This window comes from Pristis pectinata, chromosome 34 (assembly GCF_009764475.1).
Source record: "Pristis pectinata isolate sPriPec2 chromosome 34, sPriPec2.1.pri, whole genome shotgun sequence".
Taxonomy (NCBI): Eukaryota; Metazoa; Chordata; class Chondrichthyes; order Rhinopristiformes; family Pristidae; genus Pristis; species Pristis pectinata.
This window is the reverse complement of record NC_067438.1, coordinates 4,329,580-4,343,263: the sequence shown is the minus strand read 5'-3', so window position 1 is coordinate 4,343,263 and position 13,684 is coordinate 4,329,580. Positions and strand designations below refer to the sequence as shown.

Here is a 13,684-nt window from a genome sequence, read left to right as displayed (position 1 = left end):
GCAACTTTTTTTTTACACAAAGGGTGGTCCATATATGGAACGAGCTGCCAGAGGAGGTGGTGGAGGCAGGTGTAATTACAACATTTCAAGGGCATTTGGACAAGGACTTGGATAGGAAAAGAGACAGGTCCTGCCTGGGTTACAAACACCCGACTTACGGGCACCCAGTACACACGAACGAGCAGCAGAATTCAGGGAGTTGGGGTGGAGCCGATCAGACCCGGGAGCGCTGAGCAGACCTGCTCGCTCACCGAGTCAGTGAGGCCGGCTGGCGGCCACTCCTCCCACGCCCACTCGCTCGCTCTCCCATCACTGCCGTGTCTGCTCATTTCCAACTTATGGGCGGTTCGGGTTAAGAGCAGTTCTCAGGAACAGAACCCAGTCGTGACCTGGGGACTGCCCTGTAGAGCAATGCAGGCAAATGGGATTACTGTAGATAGGCACTGTGGAGACATGATAGAGGTGTACAAAATATTGAGAGGAATAGATAGAGTAGACAGCCAGTGCCTCTTTCCCAGGGCACCAATGCTCAATACAAGAGGGCATGGCTTTAATGGGTGGGAAGTTCAAGGGAGATATCAGAGGAAGGTTTTTTACCCAGAGAGTGGTTGAGGCATGGAATGCGCTGCCTGGGGTGGTGGTGGAGGCAGGTACGTTGGTCAAATTCGGGATTACTAGATAAGCATAGAGGGATATGTGGGAGGAAGGGGTTAGATAGTTTTAGGCGAGGTTTAAAGGTCGGCACAACATTGTGGGCCGAAGGGCCTGTATTGTGCTGTACTGTTCTATGTTCTATGGTCAGCATGGCCACAGTGGCCCAAATGGCCCACTTCTGTGCTGTACATCTCCAAGGCTACTATTAAATAGTGTCCGATACAAACGGATCCCCAAGAAACGTGCTGCTTCTCAATGTTGAGAAGAAATTGGCTTTCACCATCTCAGGATGTCCTAATGGGCTCTCAGCCAGTGAAGCAGACCTGGTGTTGGGGGGTGGGGGGGGGTGGGGGTGGTGGGGGGTCCAGACTCTGCTCTCTCTACCACCTACCTGGGCAATGCCTTCCGGGCTGAAGTCCTGGCCGAGCCCGCGGATGGCAAACTTGGTGGCGTTCCACAGCTTGTTGCAGAAGTGCCGGTAGCCGAGGACACGGTTAACGTCCAGGTTGATGTCCCGGCCTGTCAGCACAGAACGGGAGAGGTCTCACCAACGGGATCACGGAACAAGGCCATTCAGCCCATAGAGCCTGCGACAGACCCAAAGCGAGAGCAATCCAACTCCTCCCTCTCCTCAGCAAATTCTTTCCTTTCAAGAGGTTGCTGGATGACCAGGACACAGAGGGCTGCAGATGCCGGGACCTGGAGCAACACACGAGCTGCTGGAGGAACTCAGCGGGTTGGGCAGCATCTGTGGAGGGAGATGGACAGTTGACGTTTTGGGTAGAGACCCTTCGTCTGGATCTGCTCCTGATGCAAGGACAGGACCCAAAACGTCGACAGTTCCTTTCCCCCCACACATGCTGCTCGACCCGCTGAGTTCCTCCAGCAGATCGTGTGTTGCTCCAGATTCCAGCATCTGCAGTCTCCTGTGTCTCAACCTTTTGAACACTGCCCCTACCCTCAGCAGTCCCGACCCAAGCCACTCCCTGGAGAAAATTAGTTTTCCTCTCATCACTTTTGACCAGCTTGGTACGGCAACTGCACTGGCCAAGACCGCAAGAAATTGCAGAGAGTTGTGGACACAGCCCAGTCCATCATGAAAACCAGCCTCCCCTCCACGGACTTTGTCTACACCTCACTGCCATCAGGAAAGTAGACATTCTCTCTTCTTGCCACTCCCATTGGGCAGAAGATACAAAAGCCTGAGAACATGCACCGAGAGGCTCAAGGACAGCTTCTTCCCCACTGTTAAAAGACTATTGAACAGACCTCTGTACAAAAAAGATGGACTCTTGACCTCACAATCTACCTCATCATGGCCCTTGCAGCTTATTGTCTACCTGCACTGCACTTTCTCTGTAACTATAACACTTTAATCTGCATTCCATTATAGCTTTTCCCTTGAACTACCTTGATGTACTGATGTTTTGAAATGACCTGTATGGATGGCACGCAAAACAAAATTTTTCCACTGTACCTCGGTACATGCCACAATAATAAACCAAAGCATCTTCATTCTCTGTCCCGTTTCCTAACCCCTCCATGAATGGGATCACTTACTCGCCATCTGCTCTACCGAGACCCTTCAAGAGTTTAAGTGCCTCCTTCACTCCTCTCTCAGTCACCTGTTGTATTAAATTGGATTGTTGTCACGTGTACTGAGATACAGTGAAAAATTTGTCTTGCACACCGTTCATACAGATCAATTCATTACAACAGTGTATTGAGGTAGTACAAGCGAAAACAATAACGATGCAGAATAAAGTGTTACAATTACAAAGGAAGTGCAGTGCAGGCAGACAATAAGGTGCAAGTTCATAATGAGATAGATTGTGAGGTCAGAGTCTATTTTATCGTACCAGGGGACTGTTCAATTGTCTTATAACAGTAGGACAGAAGCTGTCCGTGGGCCTGGTGGCACATGATTTCAGGCTTTTGTATCTTATACCCCATTGGGGGGGGGGGGGGGGAGAAGAGAGAATGTCTGGGGTGGGTGGGGTCTTTGATTATGTTGGCTGCTTTACTGAAGCAGCAAGAAGTGTAGACAGAATCCACAGAGGGGAGGCTGGTTTCTGTGATGTGCTAAGCGGTGTCCAAAACTCTGTGCAGTTTCTTGTGGTCTCGGGCAGAGCAGTTGCCAAACCAAGCCATAATGCATCGAGATAGGATGCACTCTGTGGTGCATCGTAAAAATTAGTGAGGGTCGACGGGGACACACCAAATTTCTTCAGCCTCCTGAGAAAGTAGAGGCGTTGGTGAGCTTTCTTGGCCGAGGCGTCAACATGGTTGGACCAGGACCGGCTATTTGTGATGTTCACTCCTATGAGTTTTGTCCCAAGGAGAACCACCCCAGCTTCTCCCCTCCATCCAGGTGGCTCAAGAGCCCCGAAACTGGGACCGTTCCTGTGAAGCTCCTCCGTGCTGTTGCTGGTTGGTTCACCGCCACAATGCCTCACTTCCTGCCCCCCCCAACTTCCTTCCGCCCACAGCGCCATGGTTCCCCAGCCGGGTTACCTTGAGACGTGTAGGCGCACAGAGCGAACCTCAAGGCATCCGTCCCGCATTCTGGAATCCCATTCGGATAATCGGATTTCTGACAGGGAAAAGCAAAAGAGATGAAAATAAAAATGGGATTCAAACCACTGGATGGATAAAGAAAGCTAAAGGAAGGAAAGACTTGCATTTAGATAGCGCCCTTCATGGCTCTGGTGAAACACTGAGCCAATGAAATATTACAGAAGTGTGGACCGATCTCCAAGCGGTGCACAGCAACATCCCAGAAACACCCGCATAAAGGACCGGTTTATTTGTTTCAGTTCAGAAGGCTCACTCTTTCACAACAGAAAGAACCAGCATGGTTTTATCCCCAAAATAGCCTCCACTGTTCCGATGACAACTCACAGCTCACTCCAAAGCATCCCAATGCTCTCAAAAACTCCCCCTTCCCTCTTTTTTTTGCATTTCCTGTCCAGACTTCCTTGCTGCGAATTCCCCATCTCTTCCTCGTGGTATCCAGTTTAGTCCGTACCGCTAGGAAGTCCCAGGGTGAAGTCACTGGGGATCTACACACCCACCTCTGAGCTGTGCACTGGCCCAGATGGCAGCTCCACCACTGGCAGAAGTGGGTGGAATTTATTGAAGAGAGGCCATTCTGCCCCTTAATGTCTGCTTGAACAGGGGACACACTGTATCCACTGTGCTTACCTGACCCTCCTTGGCTCGCTCGATCTCGGTTGGCTCCAGGTTGCTCTCCAGCAGCTGTGCATGCAGACCCTGCAGGAACAGCAAGAGGCAATAAACCATCCCAGGTCCCACAGCCAGTCACAACAGGACATCACACCCACAGGTTCTCAGAGGGAAACCCTCCCAAGCGGAAACCAGTCGAAACTCAGTACTGATTCTTTGCGACGATGAAGACCTTCCCCTCCCTCGTTTCCCCCAGTGACATTGGGCCTTCACCAGCAACCAACAATCTGCTGGGGGTACTCAGAGGGTCGAGCAGCATCTGTGGGAGGAGGGATTGTTGACCCACTGAGTTCTTCCAGCTGGTCGTTCAAGATTCCAGCAACTGCAGTCTCTTGTGCCTCCATTTACAAGTTCCCATTCATTTTCTCTGTGGTCCCCTCCCTCTCTCTCTCTCTCTCTCACACACACACACACACACACACCCTGCCGCGCGTGCGCCCGCCCCCTCCCCCCCACACACAAACATCACAGTGGGCCAAGGGGGACAGTGAGGCAGCAAGCTAGGGAAATAACAGGAGGGTTGTCAACACATCTCAGAATAATTGCAGTGACTTCCACTCGCCTCGTTAGCCAAGCTCGTTGCACCTGTGTAGATGCATACTTGTGCCCATGGCGATAAACTCGACCTTGGCACGGTCGGTCGAACGGCAGGGCTGTCGCGCCTGCCCGTCCGCTTATGTACAGTTGAGCCTGCGTGCGCGCCCACGTTCAAGGTCAGCCTACGTGCAGAGTTCAAACCCAACTCGTCCACGACCAATCACGGCAGAGGGAGCGGGCAGGCGCCCGTGGGGGCTCTGGGTTGAGTGTGCGGGTGGATCATGCTGTGCTGGCCTGGCTCAGTACTCTGTCCAGCCCAGGACCACGTGCTCTGCGTAATGCACCGGTCCTCTGTTCTTAAGTGCATGAGATAATAAAGGCAAGGTAGTGTAGCGGTTAGCATATCACTATTACAGCGCCAGCAACCCTCGTTCAATTCCCGCTGTTGTCTGTAAGGAGTTTGTACGTTCTCCCCGTGTCTGCGTGGGTTTCCTCCGGGTGCTCTGGTTTCCTCCCACATTCCAAAGACGTACAGGTTAGGAAGTTGTGGGCATGCTATGTTGGCGCCGGAAGCGTGGCGACACTTGCGGGCTGCCCCTAGAACACGCTACGTAAAAGATGCATTTCACTGTGTGTTTCGTTGGACATGTGACTAATAAAGAAATCTTATCTTTAATGCAGGAAGGTGGCACTGAGGTAAAAGATCAGCCATGATCTTACTGAAGAGTAGAACAGGCACGAAGGGTCGAATGGCCTCATCCTGGTTCTACTTCTGGATCAATAATTTTGTTTCATCCCCTAATAGTTCAATTACATGCTTGACATTGTTACACTGACGGCAATGATTGGGTCTCATGTGGAGAAGGATACAACCTCGGGCTTGGAGTAGTGATGGATGGATTGGGTTTCAACTTTACACTCAAGGAGACCTCGAATGCACACATACACAAGCAAACGGGCAATTGCAACAACCCTTCACTTTGGCCCACACAGATCAATTTACAAGGCAACTAGTAATAGGACTGAAAATCTGAAACACCAACAGAAAATGCTGGAAACTCTCAGCTGGTCAGGAAGCATCTGTGGGGAGAGATGCAGTTAATGTTTCAGGTCTGGGACCCTTCATCAGACCTGGGAAAGAGAGGAGGAAGTTAATTTTAAGTTGCAGAGAAGGCGGTGGGAGGGACGGACAGGACAAAAGGAATATCTGTGATGGGGGTAGGACAGGGGTGCTGTGGGGCTGGGTTGTTAATAGGGCAATTAGAGGGTGACAAAGTGTGTTGTATTGCAAATAGCAGGTCAGCGTCTGTTAATGGAGAGGGAGAAAAGCTGAGGCGATACAGTAGAGCAGTCAGTTCTGATGCAGACAGGTTGTTAGATAGTTACACACCCTCGTTGATTTCAATTTGTATCAGACAGCAAATTAAATGCTGCCTGACTCACTGAGTTCCCCCAGCAGATTGTTTGTTGCTCCAGATTCCACCATCTGCAGCCTCTTGTGTCACCAGGAAGTGGTGTGAAGCCAATTTGCGCCCCCCCCACCACTCCCGACATCGATGTATATTTCAGTTACGGCAGACCCCGAATTCTGAGTGAAACCCTACCCCCACCCAGTCAGTAGGTTTTAGAACCCAAAACACTGAAGGCACTGCCTCCCACTCTCCGTGGGATCTCACCTCCAGCGAGATGCCAAAGATCACATCCAGGGGATCGATGACGTTGCCCAGAGACTTGCTCATCTTCCGGCCGTGGGCATCACGGACGATGGCATGGAGGTAGACCTGAGCGAGTGAAGGAGAAACTCATTAGTACAAACGAAAGGGGCGATTTCACCTTGAAGAAGGAATCTTAGAAATTATAAGTCCTGTCCCGAAACGTTGGCTGTTTATTTCCCTCCACAGATGCTGCCTGACCTGCTGAGTTCCTCCAGCACTTCGTGTGTGTTGCTCCAAATTCCAGCATCTGCAGGATTTCTTGCGTTTCCGTCGTAAGAAAGTTGGGATTATGGTCAATGTCAGTGCCATATAAGGTGGGAAGGGATGATGGGAAAATAGGCCAATAGTGGAGATGGCTTCAAGGTCACTTGGAAGAAGCAGGCTGCTACTGAGAGCGGGGAAGTGTTTAGATCACAGGCTGGAGCACAGATGAGCTGTATTCTAACCTCCATTTGTTTAAGGGCAGGACAACTGATCATGAGATAAACTGAGTCACGACAGTAGGGCAAGAACATAAACTAGAGCGCCTAATTGCAGGGAGAATGGGGGGGGAAACTGCTGTCTGGCAAAGGAAGCAAAGTCCTACTTGTCAGGCAGTTAGAGGCAACTCCCTTCAGAGATAAAACAAAGCTCAAGAACTACAAAGGGAAGTGAGTTATTGATGAAATTGTGAAATCTGCCATGTAACTATTGTAACGCAAATACTATAAAGTGCTGGAAGTTTTTCTTGGATCAGTGGGGTATCTCCGAGCTCTGACTGGAAGTGTTCCCCAGTGTACACTGTAACAGGGCCTGAATAAACCGACTTGGTGGAGAAACTCACCGCTGCTGTACCAGAGATTTTCTCTGTGTGCTATCCCGATCCAAGCCGTAATTCAGAGGGCAACTGGGCCCTATGTGAAAGCCAGACTCAGGGTGCAGGTTACACACACACACAAAGTCCTCCAACTCACCTGAAGATCTGCGTCTCAGCAGGGATGTTCCTTATAGTGCAAGGGGCAGAGACACAAAGTGACTCATGAACCTTCTCTTTTCATCTCCATTTTTTAAAATATCCTTATATTCCTCTTCCCAAACGAGGCAGCAAGATTAGTGCCGCATCCTAACCAAGTTTCTTTCCCACTTGGGAATATTGCCTGTCCTTTGTCGTCACTGGGTCTAAATCCCTAAAGCAGGATACCCTAAAGGTTAACCACCAGGTTGGATCGGCGGTAAGAAAAGCAAATGCTATGTTGGCATTCACTTTGAGAGGTATAACGTATAAAAGTAAGGATGTGTTGGTGAGGCTCTATGGGGCACTGGTGAGGCCTCATTTGGAATACTGTGTGCAGTTTTGGGCCCCTTATCTGAGGAAGGATGTACTGATGTTGGAGAGAGTTCAGAGTAGATTTACAAGGATGATTCCCGGAATGAATCCGGGGCTTCCATACGAGGAATGTTTGTTAGCTCTTGGACTGTACTCACTGGAGTACAGAAGAATGAGAAGGAACCTCACAGAAACATTTTGAATGTTGAAAGGACTGGACAGAGTAGATGTGGCTAAGCTGTTTCCCTTGGTGGGTGAGTCCAGGACCAGAGGGCACAGTCTTAGAATTAGAGGGTACCCATTTAGAACATAAATGAGAAGAAATTTCTTTAGCCAGAAGATGGTAGATCTATGGAATTCGTTGCCATGTACAGCTGTGGAGGCCCGATCACTGGGGGTGTTTAAGGAGGAGATTGATAGGTATCTAATGAGTCAAGGTATCAAGGGATATGGGGAAAAGGCCAGGAATTGGGGCTAAATGGGAGAATAGTTTAGCTCATGGTGAGGTAGTGGAGCAGACGTGATGGGCCGAATGGCCTAGTTCTGCTCCTTTGTCTTGTGATCTTGTGAACTCCCACCCCAACACCTTCACCAGCAGGACTGCAGCACTTCAAGCTGCCAGTTCACCCCCACCTTCTCGAGGGGTAATAAGGGATGGGTGATAAATGCTAGCACTCACATTCCATGAATGAATGAAAACTCTCCTACGATGCCCCAGTACCCCACACCTCAAACGTAGTGAGCTCAACATTCTCACCAACACCCCAACACCGCCCCCCCCCCGGGTAAAGGGGATGAGAACTGATTACCCCTCAGCCTTCGATAGTCAGGGGTATAAAAGACACATTCATTCTCTGATGTTAAGGAAGGATGTGGACAGGGTGCAGAAGAGGTTTAGTGGGATGCTGCCTGGATTAGACGACATGTGCTAAAAGGAGAGGTTGGAGAAACTTGGGTTTTTTCTCTGGAGCGGCGGAAGGTGAGGGTTTATAAAATTATGAGAGGCATTGATACAGAAGGAGAGATAGAATCTTTATCCCAGGGTAGAAATGTCAAATTCCAGAGGGCTTAGGTTTAAGGTAAGTGGGGGAAAGTTTAAAGGAGATGTGCGGGGCAAGTGGTTGTTATTTCTTTACACAGAAGGAGAGATAGAATCTTTATCCCAGGGTAGAAATGTCAAATTCCAGAGGGCTTAGGTTTAAGGTAAGTGGGGGAAAGTTTAAAGGAGATGTGCGGGGCAAGTGGTTGTTATTTCTTTACACAGAGAGTGGTGGGTGCCAGGAACGGGCTGCCAGGAGTGGTGGGGGAAGCAGGTACCATAATGGTGTGTGAGGGGCTGTTAGATAGACACATTAATAGGCAGGGAATTGAGGTATATGGACCACGTGCAGGCAGAAGAGATTTTGTTTAATTTGGCATAGTGTTCAGCACAGACACCGTGGGCCGAAGGGCCAGTTCCTGTGCTGTACTGTTGTATGTTCTATGTTAAAACCTCGAGCACTGTCTTGTCAGGGGAAGGTGTCACTTGTGTTATTTCGAAGACACAGAGGCAAGACTGGCTCCTGTTGCACTGCACGGAAGCACTGTGCTCCCGTACTCTAGTGGAAGGAGGCCTAGACCTCTCTGATCCTGAAGTACTGCGCTACGAGGGGAAAGAGTTACTTGCACTGCTCCGTGATGGGAAGGAGTAACCAGTCAGTGTCACCCGGAAGCCCGGGATGATAGGGGACAGGACTGACTCATGCCGCACTGAGGGCCAGAGGCTGCTGCCACCTTTACCCAGCAACCTCCAGTCACGGTGCTCAAGGTCAGCTCGATCTTCTGGTGTGCCGCAGGTTAACCCTCATCCACTTACAGCAAGTACCTAACGCCACCTGGTGGGGAGCACGTACTACAGAGCCAGACTTGGACGTGTGATGGAGTTGACCCTGTTTGCGGTGTGGATATTCCCGCCTTATCAGAAGAACAGACAACTGTGCTCGACGGTAGCAATTACCCATTCACTAGAGCAGAGTTTTCACAATTCAGTTAACAAGGACTGGGAGCCCTACATCCTCTGGTAAACTGTTTTTCTTTTTAAAAAGTTTCTTTCGTACTTCCACTCTCTCAGATCAGCACGCCACGAAAACCAGCCTCCCCTCCATGGACTCTGGAGGCTAAAGAAATTTGACATGTCCTCTTTGACCCTCACCAATTTTTACGATGCATCCTATCCTATCTGAGGGGAGACCTGATAGAGGTTTATAAGATTATGAGAGGCATCGACAGAATAGACAGCCAGTATCTTTCTCCCAGGGTTGAAATGTCTAATACCAGAGGGCGTGCATTTAAGGTGAGAGGATGTAAGTTCAAAAGGAGATGTGCAGGGCAAGTTCCTTTTATATACACAGAGAGTGGTGGGTGCCTGGAATGTGTTGCCAGGGGTGGTGGTGGAGGCAGATATGATAGAGGCATTCAAGAGGCTCTTGGACAGGCACATGACTGTGCAGAGAATGGAGGGATGTGGATATTGTGTAGGCAGAAGGGATTAGTTTAGTTGTGCATTTGATTACTAATTTAACTAGTTCGGCACAACATGGTGGGCCGAAGGGCCTGTTCCTGCGCTGTCCTATGGTTTAGAATCCTGGAAATGCTCATCATCCACAACGGTTTTGACTACTTTGCACTACAATGGACTTTGTTTTTGTTCTAATTGTGTTCTTTCTTGTACAATTTATGTTTAGTTTATATTTTCCTTTGTGAATGCTGTTTATCTGATGCTGTGAGCCTGTGATGCTGCTGCAAGTAAGTCTCCCATCACACCCGTGCACACACATAAGTGTGTGCGTGACAATAAACTCGACTTTGACCTCGGCACTTAATCTTCCGCACGTCATGCCGGGACTCCACAGCCCGTGCCGGTGATCTGAGGGTTAACGTCACCTCTTTAAACGGAAGTTTCCCGGTCAGCTTCAATCCCAGCATCACCATCCGGGCCACCCAGAAGAAGAGGATGTCATGACCCGTCTCGAGCAGCGTGCCCGGGTAGAAGATCCTCAAGTCCTCCGTCTGCCAGAAGGAAATTACAGTGGTTAATTTCTCGAGGAAATGAAGGGCTGCACACCATCTATGGCAAGGAAAGAGCCCATTCACCCCTACAGGTTTACGCTACGCATGAACTCTCTCTTCCACCCCCGCTACTTCTTCCGGAGGCTGAAGAAACTCGGCATGTCCCCGCTGACCCTCAACTATTTTTAATCGATGCACCATAGAAAGCGTCCTATCCGATGCATCACAGCTCGGTATGGCAACTGCTCTACCCATGACCGCAAGAAACTGCAAAGAGTTGTGGACACAGCTCAGCGCATCACGGGGAACCAGCCTCCCCCTCCGTGGACTCTGTCTACACTTCCCGCTGCCTCGGTAAAGCAGCCAACAAAATCAACGACCCCACCCACCAGGGACATTCTCTTTTCTCCCTCCTTCCATCAGACAGAAGGTACAAAAGCCTGAAAGCACGTACCACTAGGCTCAAGGACAGCTTCTATCCCGCTGTTATAAGACTATTGAACAGTCCTCTTGTATGATAAGATGGACTCTTGACCTCACAATCTACCTCGTCATGGCCTTGCCCCTTATTGCCTACCTGCACTGCACTTTCTCTGTAGCTGTAACACTTTATTCTGCATTGTTATTGATTTTCCCTTGTACAACCTTGATGTACTGATGGGGTGAAATGATCTGTAATAATGGCATGCAAAACTAAGTTTTCCCCACTGTATCTCAGTACAGGTGACAATAATGAACCAATTTACCAATTCACCTCTACTTGCAAAATATTCCCCCATTCCTTTTGACCGTGTACATTCCCGCAGCTCCCAAAACATTGACTGGTGGAGGACACAGGCAATGTTCCAACTTCCAAGTCACGCACACCGGCTTGGAAATATATCAGCGCTCCGTCAAAATCCAGCAACTCCCTCCCTAACAGCATCGCAGGAGCGCCTTCACAAGGAGGACTGCAGAGCTCCAAGGTGGCAGCTCACCACCGCCTTCTCAAGAGGCAGTTAAGGATGGGCAAGAAATGCTGGTCTTCCCGTTGCAACGGACATTGCACGAATGAATAAAAGAAAAGCTCGACACTCCAGCCACATGCCTCAACCCTTCCTTGTGGCAGTGAGCCCCACATCCTCACCACCCGGAGTGCTGTCTGTGTGGAGTTTACATGCTCTCCCCGTGTCTGTTTCCCCCCGGCTGCTCCTGTTTCCTCCTACATCCCAAAGACCTGCAGGTCAGCAGATTAATTGGCTGCTGTAAACTGCCCCTAGTGTGAAGGCGAGTGGCTTTCAGGTTCTTGGACCGACCTGAAAAACCTAAACACTACCTCGGATTTTGTTCCTCTCTCTCCCTCAATCTTGCACGACTGTCATCGGAGTCCTGATGAAGGGTCTCGACCCTAAACGTTGACTGATCATTTCCCTCTACAGATGCTGCCTGACCCGCTGAGTTATTTGGTGTGTTGCCCTAGTGTCGTTATATTTACTTTAAACGTGTGAGTTACGTATAAATTAAGTTAATTTAACTTTATGTGAACTTGTGTTTGTTCTCGTCTTTACAACGTACCAAGCTGCCGCTGCAAAAAGCTAATTTTCATGGGTTTTATACCCTGGGTATGTGCACCTGTGACAACAAACCTAAAACTTGAGAATGTCCACTCACCGGAGACTTTACACAGTTGACTGGAGGCAAAGGAATTCTGTGCCAGCAATGAACTTAAACTTGAATCAGGGATGGGGGGAGTTAATGGGAACAGGGAGAATTAACAAATGGGTTTATGGGAGGATCGGTGCTTGAGGACTGGCATGGACTCGATGGGCCGAAGGGCCCGTTTCTGTGCCGTGTGACATTCGGGTCACAAGGATGAGGAATGGTCTTCTCTCAGAGTTCAAGCAAGGGCAACATTGTGCAGCCAGTGGACCCGGTGGCCAAGTTTCAGTGAATGGGCGGTGAGCAACAGCCACCGCCCCCCCCCCAACCCTGGGATCGCTCATCATTCCCCAGGTCAGGGTGCCCAGACAGCTCCAGACAGCACCCGGTCCTTGCCAGAGGTAGAACCTCCCCACCCTTCTGTGTGCCGGGCCTGCCTGAGGAAGAGGCTGTGCAAACACTGGCCACCCTCTTTTCCAGGAGACCATAAGACATAGGAGCAGAATTGGGCCATTCGGCCCATCAAGTCTGCTCCACCATTCGATCATGGCTGATTTATTTCTCCCTCTCAACCCCATTCTCCTTCCTTCTCCCCGTAACCTTTGATGCCCTTACTAATCAAGAACCTATCAACCTCCGCTTTAAATATACCCAATGACTTGGCCTCCACAGCCATCTGTGGCAATGAATTCCACAGATTCACCACACTCTGGCTGAAGAAATTCCTCCTCATCTCAGTTCTAAAGGGATGTCCCTTTATTCTGAGGCTGTGCTCTCTTGTCCTGGACTCTCCCACTACTGGAAACATCCTCTCCACATCCACTCTATCCAGGCCTTTCAATATTCAGGAGGTTTCAATGAGATCCCCCCTCATCCTTCTAAACTCCAGTGAGTACAGGCCCAGAGCCATCAAACGCTCCTTGCACATTAACCCTTTCATCCCTGGGATCATTCTCATAAACCTCCTCTGGACCCTCTCCAATACCAGCACATCCTTCTTTAGATAGGGGGCCCAAAACTGCTCACAATACTCCACATGTGGTCTGACCAATGCCTTATAAAGCCTCAGCGTTACATCCTTGATTTTATATTCTAGTCCTCTCGAAATGAATGCTGACATTGCATTTGCCTTCCTTACTACTGACTCAACTGCAAGTTAACCTTTAGGGAATCCTACACTAGGACTCCCAAGTCCCTTTGCACCTCCGATTTCTGAATTATCTCCCATTTAGAAAATAGTCTAAGCTTTTATTCCTTCTACCAAAGAGCATGAGCTCAAGTGATCTGCACGCACAGAGACTCAACACTCCCTGCCCCCCTCACTGCTCCCCCCATCCCTGAGTTTCCTGACTCACCTCGTCCGGCCAACCGAAGATGGAGAAGGGGAACAGGCCAGAGGAGAACCAGGTATCCAACACGTCCTGATCTGTCGGAGAAAGAGACCAGTAACTAACAGAGGGACAGACGCAGGCTTCGACCTAACACGCGTCACGTGGACAGTTCACCGGCGCACCTTAAGCGGGATTGCTCGGCGCTGAAG

The 13,684-nt window shown here is 49.8% G+C and overlaps 2 protein-coding genes across 3 annotated transcripts in view; both read right to left on the bottom strand.

Moving 5' to 3' along the window:
- Positions 1-13,684, bottom strand: part of LOC127586020 (histone H3-like) — a 208,037-nt gene that overhangs the window by 119,908 nt on the left and 74,445 nt on the right. The gene's annotated exons all lie outside the window — the stretch shown is intronic.
- vars1 (valyl-tRNA synthetase 1) overlaps positions 1-13,684 on the bottom strand; it is a 66,202-nt gene that overhangs the window by 14,887 nt on the left and 37,631 nt on the right. For both annotated transcript variants that reach the window (XM_052043758.1, XM_052043757.1), the window contains exons 20-25: positions 13,500-13,570; positions 10,381-10,506; positions 6,114-6,218; positions 3,859-3,927; positions 3,169-3,247; positions 1,046-1,173 (exon numbers count right to left, since the gene is read on the bottom strand). In XM_052043758.1, the coding sequence (XP_051899718.1) occupies positions 1,046-1,173; positions 3,169-3,247; positions 3,859-3,927; positions 6,114-6,218; positions 10,381-10,506; positions 13,500-13,570 (578 nt within the window). The remainder of the gene's footprint in view (positions 1-1,045; positions 1,174-3,168; positions 3,248-3,858; positions 3,928-6,113; positions 6,219-10,380; positions 10,507-13,499; positions 13,571-13,684) is intronic.